This window comes from Amphiprion ocellaris, chromosome 9 (assembly GCF_022539595.1).
Source record: "Amphiprion ocellaris isolate individual 3 ecotype Okinawa chromosome 9, ASM2253959v1, whole genome shotgun sequence".
Classification (NCBI taxonomy): domain Eukaryota; kingdom Metazoa; phylum Chordata; class Actinopteri; family Pomacentridae; genus Amphiprion; species Amphiprion ocellaris.
In genome coordinates, this window is record NC_072774.1 from 7440808 (window position 1) to 7459921 (window position 19114).

General features: G+C 37.9%; 1 protein-coding gene across 4 annotated transcripts in view; it reads right to left on the reverse strand.

The window, feature by feature from the left end:
* Positions 1-2212: 2212 nt before the first annotated feature.
* Positions 2213-19114, reverse strand: part of osbpl3b (oxysterol binding protein-like 3b) — a 53960-nt gene continuing 37058 nt past the window's right edge. For all 4 annotated transcript variants that reach the window (XM_055013901.1, XM_023299390.3, XM_023299388.3 and 1 more), the window contains 11 exons: positions 17928-18065; positions 17181-17268; positions 15180-15424; positions 11855-11992; positions 10763-10826; positions 10563-10641; positions 9556-9700; positions 6365-6509; positions 6150-6276; positions 4069-4191; positions 2213-3941 (listed from right to left, as the gene is read on the reverse strand). In XM_055013901.1, coding sequence (XP_054869876.1) covers positions 3845-3941; positions 4069-4191; positions 6150-6276; positions 6365-6509; positions 9556-9700; positions 10563-10641; positions 10763-10826; positions 11855-11992; positions 15180-15424; positions 17181-17268; positions 17928-18065 — 1389 coding nt within the window. In that variant the 3' untranslated portion in view covers positions 2213-3844. The remainder of the gene's footprint in view (positions 3942-4068; positions 4192-6149; positions 6277-6364; positions 6510-9555; positions 9701-10562; positions 10642-10762; positions 10827-11854; positions 11993-15179; positions 15425-17180; positions 17269-17927; positions 18066-19114) is intronic.

Genomic DNA, 19114 nt, shown 5'->3' on the forward strand with positions numbered 1-19114 from the left:
CCACTGCTGTGTTGTGTGTTAGTTTGTGTGTTCAGTGGAACAGATCCAGAGCAGAACTTCGAGCTGAACTCGGGTTTGTTCTCAGAAACACTCAGACCCTCAGCAGCCTCCCATCAGAACAACATGCAGCAGCACATCAGCTTTATTTGCTAAAATACATCGGAAAAAATGAGACCACGTTGTTTAAACTAGTCACTCAGAAAACAATAAAAACTCGTTCAGTCATCCACATCCTAACCGTCATTTCAGAGCTCGTTAACCGCTGACAATATTTATTTATTTTTTTAAAGGAAGGGATCCGACCTGGTCAAAACAAACAATATATTTGTGTGATTTGTGTCTTCCCAAACACCCTGGCTGGTTTAGAAATGGCAGAAGATACTTTTAAAGATGTCACAGAGGAAGACTAGAGTGAATTGTGGTGTTTGACAGGATTTGATTTAATGACATGTTCCTAATCCACCTTAGAGTACATGTAGGCTAAATATACAAATATGGCAGCACAGTATCTTCAGAGTCCAACAGGATTGAGGGTGATTAGGCTGTTGCATCTGGGAATAATAGTGTTTGGTTCCACTAAAAGCCACAAACTTAGCCGTTAGTGGATGTGACTTCAGTTCTATGCATACTGATCCTCCATCAGTCCACTGTCCATGCACTGTGCTCCATTCATAACTATTTGTTGCCACCTAGTGGCTGTTTATCATCAACTACAAGTAGACTGTTCTGCTATGGACTATACGTTTTACCCATGTTTTCTGGTTTATATAAAATATAATCAGCATGTCAGGATGCACCAGCTTAAGGTGGAGATTAATCATCATTTTGTTTTGTTGTTTTGTTGACGTTATTTAATGTTATAATTCTGATAACTAGAGGTAGCATTGTGCTTCATCTTAGTTCATTTGTTTGATTAATAAACACATTTAAATGATATTAACTGCTAAAAGCCATCACCTGTCAGAGTTTTTTTTTGTCATAAGAGGGCTCTGTAATTGGCATATTATCCGTGAACTGTGGTTATTGTACAGTAGAATGGGCAGCTAGTCATAGATACATGATATTATATCAACTATACACTGTGAGCTTTTTACTGTCAATGCATAAATATGGACAACAGGAGGGAAATCTAAACTCATAACATATTTATGATGCAACAACTGCAGCTGTGAACAAGAATTATATACTTTCACAGTTTCATCTTTGCTCTACGCCCAAACAAAACACAGCTGAGGATGTTGTAAAGACTCACCTTAAAGACTTGTTATTTCATGTGATTTTTGTGTACAGCTGTGAAAAAAGCAAGGCTTGCTAATGAGTCTTTTAAGATGATTATGCTTTCACACTCACTGAACTTTGTAAGTGTTTTCAACAAAACGCTTTTAATGGCCTCTTAAGAGCAACCATGTTATATTCAAGGAGTTTTTCTGTGATTGGAAGGACAAGACAAAAACTGCTCTGAAAGCATAAAATGGACTTCCTGCTTTGTGGATAAATGGAATTTAAAGCTGATGGTTCTGCTGTTTTACTCTTTTCCTGTTTTAATCAACATTTATGCTGCTACCTGCCTGACAAGTCAACCTCTGGTATAATAGTCCAAGTGATATCTGAAAATGATGTTCACATTTTCATAAAAGCATGGAAGTTGGTACATTTCTACAATTTGGGGCCTTGAATATTTTCAGAAATTGAGCAAAATTGTCTTGTGGCGGCTGCACCATATCTCCTGAACAAAACATTTTAACACAGAAAATGTGATGTCTGCCAATATACCCATATTTTTCAAGTAAATCTTTGTGTTCGTCACAGAAGGAGCAAGTTTCAAAACTCTAGAATAGATGATACTATGAAGTCTAGCCTAGATTCTTACAATGTCTTAAAATTTACCTCTAACTATTCACCTGAACAGTTTATGATGTTGTGTATGGTATCATTGTAATGACCTGACCATTAAAACACTGGATTAGTCATCACTTTATCATGGTTGGTTGAGGATATATGATCATTTTGATGCATGCCAAAAGGCAAAATGGTATTTTTGCAATGTCTCCATGTTGGGAAATGTGTTTGACTCTAGACTGCAAAGGTGTACCAAGTTCTATTAGAAAAAGCAAACATATCACCTCGAGTTTGGCACAAGTCGACCGGAAATTATGGTAGTGGTCTAACTTTGAACAAACAGTCACAAATGACTCAACAAAAAAGAAAGAAAGAAAGAAAGAATCAGAAATTTTATTTGAGCTCATGGAGCAAAGATTTGGACACTTTTGGTCCCACAGCCCAGGGTCCACGTAGACAATGGTGCGATGGATGAAGTGGAAATAAAAATGGCTGAATGGCCTGATATTTGCTACAGCTGCTCATAGTTGCACAATCATTCACACAGTCATAGCGGAAAGCAGTAATTACTCTTATGAGACAGAAAGATAAGTTCAGCTCAGTACAGGATTTAAAGGTCGAGTCTGCGATTCTTTCAAGGATGAAGTAAGTGGTCACTGTGCGAAGTTTCTAAATCTAATTTGCATATGAAGACATTTCCTCGGAGCAAAGTTTGTGGGGACACTACCAAAAGGTTGACCACATCTATTTACCAAAGACGTTAAATTTTTGCAAGAGAAAAGAAATTTGAATATATTTGGATATCTTGCATGAGCCCGATTTAAGTCCGGTTCATGCTTTCTGTATCCACATGGCGCATGGGGTGACATAATGTAAATTTTGTCATTCCCTCAAGACTGCCAGAATTCCTCTGCAAACCTCCAAAATTTGGGACTGTGCTGGATGCTCATAAGAACCGTTAAGAGGCGAGACTGTGCAAAGAGATTCTCCATCATCCACATCTTCATAATGTAATATTAGAGGCCTTATAACTGAAATAGCTGCTGCAGAATTTTGGAGCCCAAACACAATGTAAAGTCCTAAGTTCTCCAGATGTCCTGTGCTATGTCCACCCACTGTGCTCGCTACACCTCAGGAATAATCACATTGACACAGTGCTACAGTCCAGTTTGGAATCAGCTGCTATATCCAGTAAAAAGTGCAAAGGCACACCTTTTCAGTGACATAGAGTTCAATATAGGGTTCAATGTGACTGTCTGCATAGCTATCTGACTTGTATCTATTGTATTATGAATAGAACTGCATGAAAGTCTGGTGTTCGTTCTCAAAGTCAAAATCTGTCACGCAAAACCCTGAATTGGCCTTACAAAACTTTGGCTGTGCATTAACATTGGATTTTTTTCCCACACCCCACACACAGAACAGATTATTAGAATGGAATCGCTGACTCTACCTTTAAAGATTGCTTGAACAATTCTTGCTTGTTCCCTACAAAACATAGATTTTTCATCGCAACGAAAATAAATTAAACATGAGTACAACCAGTAAGGCATCAGGCAGATGCAGAATAAATATCGGATGTGTACACTTAATCAATGGCATATCAAGGCTAGTTTATCTCAGAGGTAGAAAATGTCCATGATAAGACGACAACTGAAGTTGTTCCGTACATTTTAAGCTAGTGTAGATAAACCATGAAAAGGAATGTGTCATCCTTTATACCAAGTAGTTTTCCTCTTCTCAGTTTAAATGGTTCCGCACAACATAACAGGTGGAAATGTCGGCGAAAACTGCCTAAATTGATCAGCATTCTTATAATATACTTGCATAAACATGTTTACACAACTCAGATAAGCACTTGCTATTAAGGCAATAACTTTGATGGACTGCAATACAGAAGAACAGTACTGGATGTGGATGGTAAGACTGGGTTACAGACATCATCAGAACCAGCCCGGATCACAGTAGAGGCTTTGCAAATGTGTGTGATCTGCAGCTCGGGGGGTCACCACAGTGTCGGGAAATCTATGTGGGTGAAGCCGGGGTCCTTTCTCACCTCCCAGTATGTGCTGTTGTTCACCCAGGTGTCGTCCTTGGACTTTCTGCGGAGACAAAAAAAAGCCAGACAGTATGAGAGACAAGCTCCATATAACACTGCAAAGAGCTCAGACACTTTCCCATATGTGACTTTCAGGGTGACAGACAGATGAGCCTCGACAGTCAGGCTACCTGAAGAATTTGGGTTGATGTGTTACGCTGTTCTCCTCCAGGACTCTCCGTCTGTCTCTCTGCAGCTGTTCAATCCTCTGTTTCTGCTCCTCTGCAGCCTCCATGTTTCCCTCCTCCAGCAACCTGACACATTCATTATGCAAACATGATAAAACATTCATCTTCTATATTCAAATCCAATCTTCACCCCTGGTTTTAGGTTTTGAGTCATCAATGTGAGAGTAACAGAGCTGCGGAGAAATCGGAAAAGGCGTAACTCTTGAGATGAAAGGCTTGAAGTGGTGTCCTTTTTTACTTTGATGGCGAAGTGGCGACGCTTCCTTCTTTCAGTGGCGCCTCAGGGCAGCAGCGTTTAGTTTACAGACTTTCAGATCTTAAAAATTTGAGCTAAACATAGCTTGATGAATCTGAAAGCGTGTGAACTTGCCTGCTATTCTTATCACGAATATTGATGCGCCTATTTTGGTGCTATTGTGATCACAATGCAGTGTGCATTTTTCAAACAGCATGTCAAGATAAAATCGCTGAGATCCATCATGTCAGATTATAAAAGGTGCGTTGCTCAGATACTCCCTGGCAGTGAGCTGGTTTTATATCAGACGTTTTTTGACAATTTTTTGCTTTATCCAACCTTTTGCCCCTACTTCATAACTGTGTTTCTGATTTACATTTGGGAAAATAGGACAACAACCAGAGTCTTTAAGCTCCCACTTCTGGCATTGATTAAACTCCTAAAACTCATTTCCTTTCATTTCATGAAAATTAATGCTTTTACCATTAAATTTACCCTTTATGCTTTAAAATAGCTTGTAGCTTTACACCTCCTTTAATATGCATGGATCTAATATCCCTACCTCTTTCTCATTCACTTGCCCCCAGAGTTTCACATTTATCTCACATTTAGTGCAATTAAAACAGCCTTTAATGATCAGATTAATCAGATTTACCATTAATGAATGTAATGCAGATGTTGACTAACAGTTGCTGAGGTTTCGGTTTGTTGCTTCTGGCTGTTTTGTAGGAGTCTTTCCTCCGAGTTTATTAAACAGCTGCAACATCAGACAACAGCAGGATCCATATGAGCATCTCCAAAGAGAGAAAGTTTCATGCGTTGATGCACATGGAACAACAGCAGTAACTTCATTAATCACTGACATGGAGACACGATCGATCAGGATCTAACAGCAGGTCACACAGTCATAGTTTATTAGCTGCAGGTAAATCATTACTTACATAGCAGCCATTCTTATGCTGAGTCCTGAGCGCCATTACAGCTATTGGGATATTTTTATTTTACCGCTGGTAATGTAGTAGTTAGATTATCATCACACAAGGACAGAATTTTCAGCATTTCGGAAATCATAAATCAACCAGATTATTAGCTGATGGGTGAAAATGTTGGATTTATTGGGATTTTCTGTGACAATTTTTAAGGTCCTCACCTTTGAGATGACAAATGCTGTCAATTGATGATATATGTTTAAAACTGAACTGAATAGAATTTAATTGAACAGTTATTTGAACAGTTGACAGATGAACTTCCTGTTAGTTTTGATTAAGTCTTCTGTTATTAGCGCATCCATATGTATTATACATCTCTTACATGTATGACACATATAATAGCATTGCTCTCTTTCTCACTGCTGTGGGTTTGTCTGAATGAAGAAATAAAGTGACCTTTGTCTGAGTGATAAAATGCCATCACTTTGACAGCAATGTTATGTGTCCCACGCCTGAAAAGGGCTTAAAATTTCTCTACACTACACTATAGCAAGTTGTAATATTGGATTTAGGCAAATTTGTTCAAACCGGAGACAAACACTGAACAAAAAAAGATTTAAAAAGCTCCACACAGCAAGTTAACAGGATTGGTTCGTCAGATTTGTTGCATATGAAACCCCAAAAATCTGAACTTGTGTTTGTGGGACTGTTATTAATATAGCAGGTTCAAGGTTGACTGTTTATGAACGATAAAAACATGATATGGACATGTTAACAAAACAAAAAAACAACTAAATTTTCATTGGCGAGTGCCTTTTAGTGCATGTAAATACACGAACAGGTTTTAATTTTCCTCTTACCTTTGGTCCACTCGTAGTCGGGTATCCGTTGGTGGCAGCAGCAGTTTAAGGGAAGGTTCCAACTCATTCAGCTCAATTGCAAACTTTGTAAAACCATAGTACTGCTCATGGTCCACTGGCATTGCATCTACATTGAACACAAACAACGTCAGTTGCAGCAGACACGAAAACACACATTATAGAGGCACTTTTTGTGTAGAAGACGCTTATCATACTTGCTCTCCAGATGCATTTAGCTGAAGGCGGGTCTCCACAGAAAACTGCTTCGTGCCACTTTCCGAAGAGCTTGTGGACGACCTTTCCTTTATTATCTGTGATCGCTCCCTCTATCTCATTCACACTTGAGTTCCAGTATTTGGCCTGCGAGAAAACAAGAGCAGTATGGAATAGCAGGTGAGTATGCAGAGATCATGATGATGCCCTTTTGCCGTCAGCAGATGTTGCTGTTGCGTCAACAATCCTGATCCCCGGTGTGTAATGAGAGTGGAGGAGAGTGGAGCTCTGACATGTCTCCATGTGCTATCCTGCACAGCGTCAGGTGGTCTTTCAAGTGGCTCAAATTAAAGCAATTAACCTTCTCCTCTCAGCAACAGCCTCCATATATCAGACGCTGAAAACATGCAGGGGTTCTTGCGGGCATGCAGGTGAAGAGCAGCCTCTGTGCAGGAGCGGCAGGCACTAATGAAGGGAAAACAGCATTTACTGTGATAAACCCCAATGCAGGGTCACAGAGAAATATCTACTGAGACAAACATACAGTGGAACAGAGGATATATTTCAATTTTATCATATACGCATCACTATATTTTACAGTTTTGGATCATTTTGACTTTAGGTGATGGTGAATTCAACATCGCGAAAGCTGAAGAAATCATAGTTTGTTTCAGAAATTCTACATTTTGTGAGCCAGTAGAGTTTTCTTCAGCGCGAATCTGCTCTCTGCTTCGACTATTTGTGTTACGGATTACTTTGAGTATGTGAAAAATGTAAGACGCTGACTGAAAATGCATTACAGATTCATCTGGTGTTGTGAAAAATAAAGCAACAGTCAAAAGTCAAATCCTCTGCAGAACTACAAATCAATTCAAAGCATGTAGAATGTAAAAGATGCAGCTGTACTTTGAACTGCCTTTATGTTTTAACCCCCTAAGTAGTTTCTTTTTTTGCTCCGATACCATGTTTACTCACTGTGGGCACAATTTTCACTACAATATAAAGTACTGCACCTGTGTGGAAACTGTACAATCATGGCTAGAAGGAGAGAGAACTCAAAAATGTCTTTTGTGTAGAAAAAAAAAGTTATTATGAGTAACACAATGACCTACAATAAATCTTCAGTAAAGAAAAAACTAAATGTAATTTCTTTGATTATTTATTTTGCCCCAAAAAATGGAATCAATATCCACAGGTGTTGTGACTACTGGGAAAAAATATGACTTTACACACTATAGATATTTCACTACATATATTTTTATTCGTTGCCTTGTTTTTTCCTATTTTTCTATCTGCTCTCAGTAAGCACAGTCTGTCCCTGAATTTCTGTTGGTTGATGCTGAGTCAGACATGACCTATCAATTGTGCTGAGGAGCACGGATTTTTTTAGTTTTTTTTTTTTACAGAATCTGATGCAGTTTGTTTTAGCTGTTTTTCAAAATGCCACACACAGAATAAGGGGATCGATGATTGATGATGTATCCTGATTTTAAGCTTAGACTTGGTTAACATTACAGACAGAACTGCACACCACTCACAATAAATTCAAGGACCACCTGAAAGTAAAAAATCTGCTGATTCTTTCTGTTTTAACAGCTCGTGGCTCTGATAAACTGTGCAGATTGATGAATTTATTGAAATATAGTGAGCCTCTACTTGGGGGCTCAGATGATTAAAGGTTATGTATAAATGAAGTTGCAGGGTAAGTTTCTATATTGTATATCATTTTCCAGTAAGCCTTGGAAAACACCTAATCATTGTTACTCTATTGAATGTGCTATTTGCTGTTTAAGTGTATCATGGGTTTTCTTCATTTTAGTTGGGGTGGAAAATTTCCATAGTGAATTGTGCACCTAAATATACCTAATAAATTAAAAATACAATTATATATTTAAATATTACTAAAATGTTACAATGCCTTACAGTTTATCATCATATTTTCGTGCAGCTATAAGACTGAATTCTATGTTGCACTAAATTGATCTTTGAAAGTCTTAAATTTAACTCTATGATGGTTTTTAAATCATTTTTTAACTCTGTTTGAAGAGCAAAGTCCCATTAAGAAGTAGAAAAACGTGCATAGAAGAGTCCTAAAGAACTATATGTCCCAAGTTCATGGATGGAAAAATACAGATGGGTGACATAAAAAAAGGAAAAGCCTCCCCTGTGAGGGTATCTGGTGGCTCTGTTCTGCTGTGAGGGTGTTTTGATGGCATGGTTTGGGAACACTTGTCCCTTTAGGGAACGTAAAGTCACTGATGGGTTTGATAAGTATGAAAATGATGTGAATCATATGTTATGGCCTTCACACTCAGCACATCTCAAACCATTTTAACACCTATAGAAGATCTGGACTGACGTGTGAAACAGCCACCACAATCATCACCAACACACCAAATGAGGGGATGTCTTTTAGAAAATTGGTGTTCAGTCCATCCAGTAGAGTTCCAGAGTCAATGCAAAGGTCACATTGAAGCTGTTCATGTTGGATTTTAGGATAGAGTAGAGTAGAACAGAATCAGATAGAATAGAATAGAATAGAATAGATACTGCTAAACTGCCTTTCATTGCTGTTTAACAATCTCAATAAAGATCTTTTCTATTCTATTCTAGCTTTAATTTACCAAATGTCTGTAAGTATTTCTCATTCTGATTCATGTTTTATGTCAACAGTCACGGCTCATTGCCATAATTGCTCATGTTTATAATGTTTTCCATTTTTGTGAATGAGTGCAACAGACTGTGAAAGCACAATAGCTGCTGGTACAAAAAAAAATGTGATCAAGACTTTACTCACTGCCGAAAACACCTTTTGTAAATCCAGGAAAAATGAAGATTTTTAAGGATAAGGATAAACTTTAAAAACTTTAAAAAATCTCAGCAGAAATTGTCACAGGTTCCATAGGTTACCCCAAAAAACATGTTCTACCACATAAAATTCAGCCTTTCAAGTCAAATTTACACTAAAAAAATGAATTCATTTGTTGTACTTGGAAATTTGTGTAGCTTCAGCATATATTGGCATTTTGATTATTGTGTATATGGGTCCACTTCTCAAAGAAATCTCTGTTTGTCAAATAAAGAGTGAATTTTGCATTACAACACATTGTTTGTGGTGGTACTGAAGGTTGGGTGGATGGTTCAATCCCTGCATACAGATGTAGCGTTTCCATTTGTTGCTTTCTCGTCTCACCTTAACAAAAGTGATCTTGCACTGACAAACATCACTGTTGGAGTTTCTGATGGAGATTTCCCCATAGTGCTCGATCCAGCGCTGCCCGCTGAGGATGTTGTGGATGCAGGACGTCACCTTGTTCCACTCGTAGTGATCTCCACATCTGGGGTGAGGAATCGGAACAATAACAAAGATTTTATCTGTAACTGTATGTGTTTCTGTCCCAAGGATAACTGTAATTAACTCCACACACTCAATTGTTGTCTACAACCAGTTACACTACAGGCCAAACATTTGGAAGCAAGATCAAATATGTACAAAAAAAAAGGATCATAGTTTTATTGGTGTACTTTGCAGCAAAATAAACATGATTATTATACTCATCATGATTATTATATTACTCATCAGGATACAGTTTTACTATAATTATCAGGTATTTGTATCTTTGTGGTAGCTATAGAGATATGAACACAGTTAAGATTTATTCGGATTTCTGTATGCAAACTCTCAAAAGCCAAAGAGCTAAAATGAATAATGCAAACTGCGATTTGTTTTTTTTTTTACTTTTGCAATGAAGTTGTGATTCTCAAAAATCTGCTCAACTCTAACACTAAACCCTTCTTTTTTTTGTAAATATTTATTCACCAATTGCCGAGAATATCCATGTATACTTAAAGGTAAATTGAGGAAAATGGTACAAATCAATGAAAGCAAAGTCTGATCATGCAGTAAATACATTCCAAAATCCACAGAATTCATATTGGTGTTTAAAAAGACATTGTGAACAGAAACTTGAAGTTGCTTCCAAATGTTTGGCCTGTAGTGTATATCTGTTGTAGTTTGGCTGCCAACAATCTTGTGATTTTTTTAACCTCGTTCTTAAATAAATAAAATAATAAAATACAATTTGTATTTTAAAAAAAGAAAAATGGTCTAAACCAACGTCAGCTTTGCATAGAGGAGGTTGTGTAATGCTGAGGAGGCCGGCCGGCCGTCTGTCCAGCGCTGGTGTAAATGAGACTCACCCTGGCAGAGTTACGTGAGTGGTACCCACAGGAACGATCTCCATGGACTTTCCCCAGAACTTGTTCTTACACCTCACGTCTGCAGAATTAGTCAGAGAAAAGCAACAGTACAAATTAGCATTTATACTGCTCAACCAGCTGCTATTGTGATATTTGCAGACTTTGACAATAGATTTACAAATGCATTTATATTCCAGTACCTTGCCAGAAGACAAAGTTTTTGGACTCTGCATGGCAAGCTGAGATTGGTGGGTGATGGCTGACCTAATGTTGTAAAGGAGAACAAACATATTGGTTCATACATATTTTATTAGCCCTTTTCAGACATGGTTACATGTAAAATTGCCACTTTAATCTCCTTAATATTTTTCACTACTTCATTCAGACCAACCCACCACACTGTTTTTATTTCTAAATACTGAAAATTCTGTCCACGTGTGATTATAATCTAACTACTACTTAACCAACAGTAAAATCAAACATATCCTGACAGCTGTGCAAATCATTTAACTGCAGCTGATAAACTGTCACTGTGACCTGCTGTTAGATCCTAATCAATCCTGTCTCCATGTCCAGGATGATATATATTTATAGGTAATTAATGAAGTAACTGCAGTTGTTGCTCATGTGTAAACATGCACAACTCTCCTATATAGAACCTGATGCTGTCTGATGATGTATATATTTAATAAACTCAGAGGAAAGACTCTGAAACGGTTGGAAGCAACAAACTAAACTTCAACTCCTGCCAATGTTTTGTTTTGAGAATCATTAATCTGACTGCTACAGACTCTGTCCTCATCGCAGTAAAGTTTCATTTGTATGGTCATTTCAGTTTGTAACAGATGTGAAATTGTAGGCTGAAGTGAATAAGACTTTAGCAGAACACTGTGTCAATGGTGCAGTGTTTTTGGTGCATATCAGTGCTGAAAAGTGAAAAAAAAAAAACTCAAACCGCCGTAAATAATTGAAATTATTTGCTTGTGTTTGCCTATAAGACATGTGCTGACTTAACTTGACTATTCATTAATGCAGTCAGCCTTTGTTTTGTGTTAAAAATTATACAGAAATGTTACAAGATCTGACAAAGTGCTCAATCAGACAGACAAAAAAGCGCACATCTGAAAGGGGTTATATAGTACTTTATATTGCCTTGCTTTGGAAAGGTGTCATACAAAGAAACCTGCCTCACCTTAAGCTGACTCAGTGAATAAATTCAGTGCAATCAATCATCTAAATTAGACAAAACACTGTGATTGCTGCACTGTTGATCAACCACAATTCCTGCATACCTGCTCTGCAACAAATCGAAAGCCTTTATCTGGCCGGTCACATTCGTACGTCTCTCCTAGGACGGGATTAAAAGGCTTTCCTCCGGTTCTGTAGTAGCTGGACGCGTAGCCGGATACAACAAACGTAGCCATATAAATCTAGAAAAACAGAAAAAATGGAAACAAGTACAGCAAATAGCTCATTGTTTTTACAGAACAATGACTTATATGGGCAAATATCCATGTTAGTGCCTTCGCATTAATGCTTCATAATGAATGCCAGATCCCATTTTGATTCTCCTCAGTTCAAATTTCTTATCCTGTTTACTGTAATGAACAGAGAAACTGTCTGTCTGAATCCTCCTCCAACATCGAGCCAAGAGAGCGCTGGTAATTACTCCACCTCATTATGAGAGGCCACAGACTGGAGCTTTCACTGCCCCTGCAGTGGTAGCTGGATGTCTGATCTGATCTTTTTTTATTGGTATTTATTGAGTTTATTTATGGATTTTTTTTTATTTTTTTTTTTACGGAGGTTTCAGTTTTATCCCCCACACGACTCCCTTTGTATCACTTATTTGTCTGCTTGTGTTGTTTTACAGTGAGCAGCTACTGACAAATTGCCCCTTGTGGGACTAATAAAGTTGCTTCTGTTTGTACCGCATTGACATCAACTGCTTTTCATTTCACTTTTTCTCATTCATGTTCCCGTTTCCTGTGTGACTCCTCGGGCTGCATCTCGACACCTCCCACACAAAATGAGCAAATTTTAACCAAGGAAATGACTTGAAGGTTGGGCAACGCAAACGTCAAAGCTGAAAGAAGGGAAAACCGTCTGAATCATGCCTTCTTCCTGCTGAAAATCTCAAAGGTGGATCAGAATTTCTTCCGCATAAAGCCTAATGAGCAGGGCTGCTACAAGCTCTAGCACCAGATAAACCCTCTGACAGGAGACTGCCTGACTCCTTGGTGTAGAGGAAGGCAACAACTCCGTTTGACAGTCATTTAAATCAGTCTCACCTTGCTGTAATTGCCAAGTTTATGCTTGAAATACCCGCTTTATTCTCTTTTGTACTGGTGACCTTTTGCTTTGACACTGCATGGTTTTGGGAAAGTACACTTACACCTACACTTTCTAGCTGGGAGTTAAACAAGATGCAGTAAATACAAAGCAGGAAACGACACACAGTTAAGCCCTTTTCAGACATGGGATATATAACATTTCTGCTTCATTATTCAGACATAGGTCGCTTTTATAATTAATGTTCCACATGGCTGCATTCAAACAGAGCCACCACAGTGACGGAAAGAGACACAACACATGCATTTGTTGTGCATTCAACATTGGAGGGTACATCATGTGATGCATAATGAACAGCCTAGTTTATTTATGATTTCTAAACACTAACAATTCTGTCCATGCATGAATAAAAATATCCCGACAGATGTGATGATGTAGCAAATGATTAAACTGCAGCGGCTCAACTGTGACCCTATGTGTGACGCTGTGACCTGCTCTTAGATCCTGATCGATCCTATATCCGTGTTGGGGATTATTTATAATTCTGAGAAATTAACGAATTAACTGCTGTTGTTTCACATGTGTAAATGTGCATAATTCAGTTGGTTTGGAGGCGCTCATCTGGATCCTGCTGCTGTCAGATGCTGTAGATATTTAATAAACTCAGAGGAAAGACTACTACAAACATCTGGAGGAAATTAACTAAACCTAATCTCCTGTTAATGTTTTCACATAAACATTACATTTATTGTGGCGCATCTTGTTATTATGGATGCTTAATGCTATCTTTATCGCAGTAAAGCCGCAGTCTTTGCAGTGAAATGTGTTTTTGCTTTCCGTGATGTTTTCGGACAAATATTAGGGCTGAAATGTGGGAAAAGCTTCCTCAAATTGCTTCATACAACTCAAAGTAGTTGCTTGTGTTTGGCTATTGGAAAGCAGCTTGGGTCAACATCTGTTGTTGTTAACGTGATGACATACTGTCTCGCTTACATAAATGCTCATGTTCCACATGGCTGCATTCAGACTGAATCACCATAGAGACAGAGAGAACCACAGTACATGCTGTACTACACATTGGACTGCACAGCACATCAAATAATGCATAATACATACAAATGCAATACTAAACAAAAGAGTAATAATTCAGCTTTCTCACTTTGGAGACACTCTTGGACTGTGCTGCTGTCTGATGCTGCAGGTATTTAATAAACTCAGAGAAAAGACTCCTAAAAACAGCTCGAGGCAACAAACTAGACTTCAGCTCTTGTTAAAGTTGTAGTTTATATTCATTATTCGTGAGTCTGAGCGGTTAGTCTCTGTTTTCATTGAAGTGAAGTTTCATTTTTATGGACATTTCAGTTTGTAATGAATAGTTTTGAAATTGTAGAGCAAAATAATGAGAAATATTTCTCATGAATTTGGCAGCTAATATGCACTTTGCTTTTTGTGATGCTTTTAGATCAACATTGTTTCTGGAAAAAAAAGTGTATCGCTTGTGCATGCCTTTCTGCTCATGTGACTGCATACAGTTTGGACTTGTGCTGTGTTAAAAGTGATACAGAAATGTCACTAGATCCGATCTAGCAAGGCTGCTGTTGCGACTTTTTCGGAAAAGTGAGCAGGATGCTTATTCAGACATTGAGCTGATATATTGGGATATTGTCAAATAGATGTAAAAGAGTCAGATTCTGAAAAGGACTTTAGTTTAAGTCAGCATAAAAACTGTGAAGCGAAAAGTGCTACTCTGGCTGTCCAAAGTTTATAGAAAGTGTTTATATAGGGATTAAACAAACAGTATACTATGTCAGTTAACGAACTTTAAACTTGTTGGCAGACTTTCTGATAAAATTGGCCAAAGCTGAATTAGCTTTTTCCCCTGTATGCAGTGTTTATGGTCAGCTAAGCTTACCGTCACCTGGCTATAGTGTCACATTTAGTGAATAATTGCAATATTAGGTGAATAATTTTCACATCTAACTGCAACAACAAGCATTCAGAATTATCCCTTTAACACTGTAAAGATGCCAAGTTTCTTTTTGCTTATATTGTGTTTCATTTAAACTCAACATATCACACAGACTGACAGTATGAACTCCTGGGCTGGGATGTGACGAATGGTTTGCACTCACTGCTACCTACAAAAAAAATCCCCTCACATCTACGTCTCTTTCTTAAAACTCCTGCCAAGGCTGTCACACTAGTTCCAACAAGAGCAACTGCTTTTCTCAGAAGAGACCCACTGAGTCCTGAAAGCAAACAGGCGATGTGAACAATGAAAAATTGCCCACACACTCAGAAAGAAAACAGAATCTGCCATCTCACCATGCGTTCAAAGGGGTCCTGTGTGTTGGCAGCTCTGTCTAGCAGCTCGCTGTACTCCAGCTCCTCACACAGTCTCTGCAGGGTGTTGAGTGGCTCATTAAGCTGCACCGGCATCGCCACCTTTGACAGGTCTTTGCCGATGTTGTTCCTGAGGATGTTCCACAGGCTGATGGTGCTGTTGTTGGGGCTGGGCGTGGGCAGGCAGGACCTCCGCTGACAAATCACAGTGCCTTCTTCCACCGAGCCTGAGAGGAAAACATACAAGGGACCAGGTAAGGTGCCATATGTGTGATAAAAGCCACTAGAAAGATGTTTTTATAGGGGTTGCTTGATGAGGCCACTGAAAGTCTTTAGGTGGCACAAAAACTAAAATCCATGACTCAGTTTTAGGAATTCTATCATGCTGTCGTAATATAGAGGCTTGTTGAAACCAAAGAGACTTAAGGAATCACAGGGTGTGCATTAATTTTTTCAATTAATGATAGAAACAATATCATATGCTTGAACTAATAGCAGTAAGTTCTGGTTATTAAAGTGACCACAATTCAAAATAACTCAAGAGAAAGGATGCTGCAGAGCATTTGAAGAGGAAAATTCATCTTCAGACAAGAATTTAAGAGTTTATTTATGATTCCAACACTGAAAATTCTGTCTATGTATGATGATAATTTCTCTAACTACACCAACATATGGTGCAATATAATGTGTTCTCATTGTTGCTATGCTGTTGTTGCCATGTTTTGATATTTACTGATTAGAGTTTGCTTTCTATAATGCATGAATCTGCACAATAATGTCACTGCAGCAAATATTCTTTTTTGAAACTGAAAAATCTCTTTAATCTAAAAAAAAAAAAAAAGACTCGAAATGACCACTAAAACAATTTCCAGCTGTCCTGGAGCACAGAACAACTGCAGTGATTAAACCGTGACTCTACTTTGTGACAGTTTTTCTGTCTGAGGTAAAGAAAAGTAAACAATATAGCTTGCAGTTTGATTTGGATCGATCCTGTCTCCATATCAGGGATAATTTATTATTATAAGTAATTTATAAGGTTACTGCTGTGTTGTGTTGTGTATAAATGTGTGCTATTTTCTCCCTTTAGAGATGCTTGTATAGATCTTTCTGCCGTTTGATGCTGCAGGTATTTAACCCTTAGATGCATAAGTGGGTCAAAAATGACCCGCTGAGGTCGTTTTCTTGCAATATCTTTGGTAATAAAAAGTTTTTATCCTTTTAAATTCCAGCTATTCCTGAAAAAACATGCTTTTGATATCATTCCATTTAAATTTTTAAGTTGCTTTTAATATTTTTAAAGAAATTGCAGTATTTGTATTACTACCCCAAGCTCTTTATCACTATAATATCATACAAGAGGTGATGAAGTACACATACTTGGAGGGACAGGGAGTAGCAACAGCTGGAGGGAAGGAGTGAAAAAATGTCTACAATATGGATGTTGACATTCTTCCGTTGCTGTTCTGTGTAATATCCCTCTTTTTCCACTATCAAAATGTTCAAAATCCGTAATAATGTGAAAAATAAACATATTTCAAACATGAAATCCCTCTTGTGTGGACCAAAATATAATACAAACAATAATACAAAATATTATTATTCACCAAAATGACAAAAGTGGCATAAAAACACATTGATTCTTATATGGGTCACTTTTGAACCACTTATGGACAAGTGTAGGGTCCAATCACTCGTGCATCTAAGGGTTAATAAACTTTGAGGAAATAGTCCTGAACAGCTGGAAGCAACAAACTAAACTTCGGCTCTTGTTAATATTTTGATGTCTGTGTGCATCTTCATCAATAAAATGTACTTGAACCGTGTCTTTTGTGTTCTCTGAGATGCCTGACTGGCTGCTGCCATACAACGCTGTCATCATTTGCACTCAGACATCGCAGTTGTATTCACTAAAACGCACATAATGGAGTTTGGTCTCTCGGGATCCATCAAACCACACTGAGGCCAGTGCCGTGTTTAGTTTACCTGAGTTTGGTCTTTCACTTTCGTTGCTGAAGTTGTCCATGGAGATGTTGTCACTAATGTCACTGATGTATGAGTCATCCTCCGACACCTAAAAAAAAAAGAACAAAAGGTACATTTCTAATACCACAGACAGTAAGGGGCTGGGCAGATCTCTTCCAACATCCTGTCACGTCAGCAGAAGATCTATTACGCTGGAGAAGAAGGCTCTCTGAGGACCTGGTGGCAGAGTTGTACCTCATCTTGCCGTATTTTTAGATTAAAGTAATTAACTTCCATTTTCATATTGCTTCCGCTCCAGCTGCTATCTCATCAAGTCTGCTGTATGCACACTGAAGGAAGAGGAGAATGAAGTAATAGAGGGAATATTTGTTGTTGCAACAGGGGCCATAAAAACATAGATTTAAGACTTTAAAATACCTGCTCTGATGATAAGTTAAACGCTTTTCTCTATAGTGTATTGTCACACAGTGCTTAAAAATTTAACACAATTTGAAGAGAAGGGCAGAGAATTGAGGAAACCTGTGTAGGCAATAAAGAAATTAAAAACCTCGGGCGCTGAATTAGACCCTGAATTAGTGTTTCTCTCAATTTCTCAAAGCTTTTCTTGTCAGACAATAGCTGGTGCAGAGCTGGCATTAAGGTTTCAGTAGTAAACAAGACAAATAACTCAGCAGTAATGATAATTCCATTACTTAGCTCCGAGCGTTGGGCACAAGAAGCATCTGATGGTAAAAGCTTTGCAATTACCTCATTTTCAGAGGAACTCGCCGACAGCAGAACTTCTTGTGCATCGAAGAACTCAGACAAAGACTCTGCGATTGAAGCTCTGCTCTCATTGGACACTTGGTGCACGAGAGGACGGGATTCGTCTACAGAGTCCTGTTTCTGTGAAAAACAACGTTCACAGCTATAATAAGAGCAAGAAAGGTCAACACCACCATAGCTTAACCCTAAACATTTTCTAACAACAGGCTTCAGTCCTGTCATATGTACAACCGCATATTGCTGCCACATTCGAAGAAGAAAAACAGATCAGTGTCCTGTTAAGAACACGAAAAGTGTATTTTTTATTAGAGATGAACGCACAAGATTACTACAGGTTATTCCAACTTATTAGAGTATGACATTAGAACAATAAACTGTATTTTTTATAATAATAAATGTATTAATTTGTGAAACATTTAAACTTGATAACTTATGTTGCGTGAAACTCATGTTTGAATCAGGAAACTGTTTGAAAATTAGATCAGTTGAGGAATTTGGCTCATATACATGATTTTATTCCATTTTACTTCATACTTGGTTGAGATATGTTAAGATTCTGCAGTTTTTGAGCACTGCGGATGATAGTGTGTGCAGTTTGATAATAGATTAAATGGTCTGAGCAATTTTTCACAGGGAAAAAAAAAGGTCAAAATTCTTTGATTCTAGCTTTTTACATGTGAATATTTCCTGGTTACTTTCTTACTAATTTACCTCCAATCTCAGATGAGCTGACCAAATCTTACAGACATAATTTCTCTCTGCTTTAATGTCAACAATAATACATAATACACATGCATGTATTGGATCTGCAACAGTTTATTGATTAGCTGTCAACTACTAAATGAATCACCAGTCATTCTGTTAATCAATTATTAGCTTTGAGTCATTTTCAAAGAAAATTCTCTGATTCTAGCTTCTGTATGAATATTTTCTGGATTCTTTCCTCCTCTATGACAGTCAACTGAATTTCTTCTGGTTGTGGACAAACAACACATTTGTCATCTCGGGCTGATGACACCAAACAGCATTTTCCACCGGTTTCTGACATTTCAGAGACAGAACTGTTCAATTAATTGAGGAAATAATCGCTAGTGGCAGCCCTTGTAAGTATGTGTACAAAAAGAAGAATTTTAAAAGTGGGAAAAAAGAGGAAAGAATGTGTGCAACCC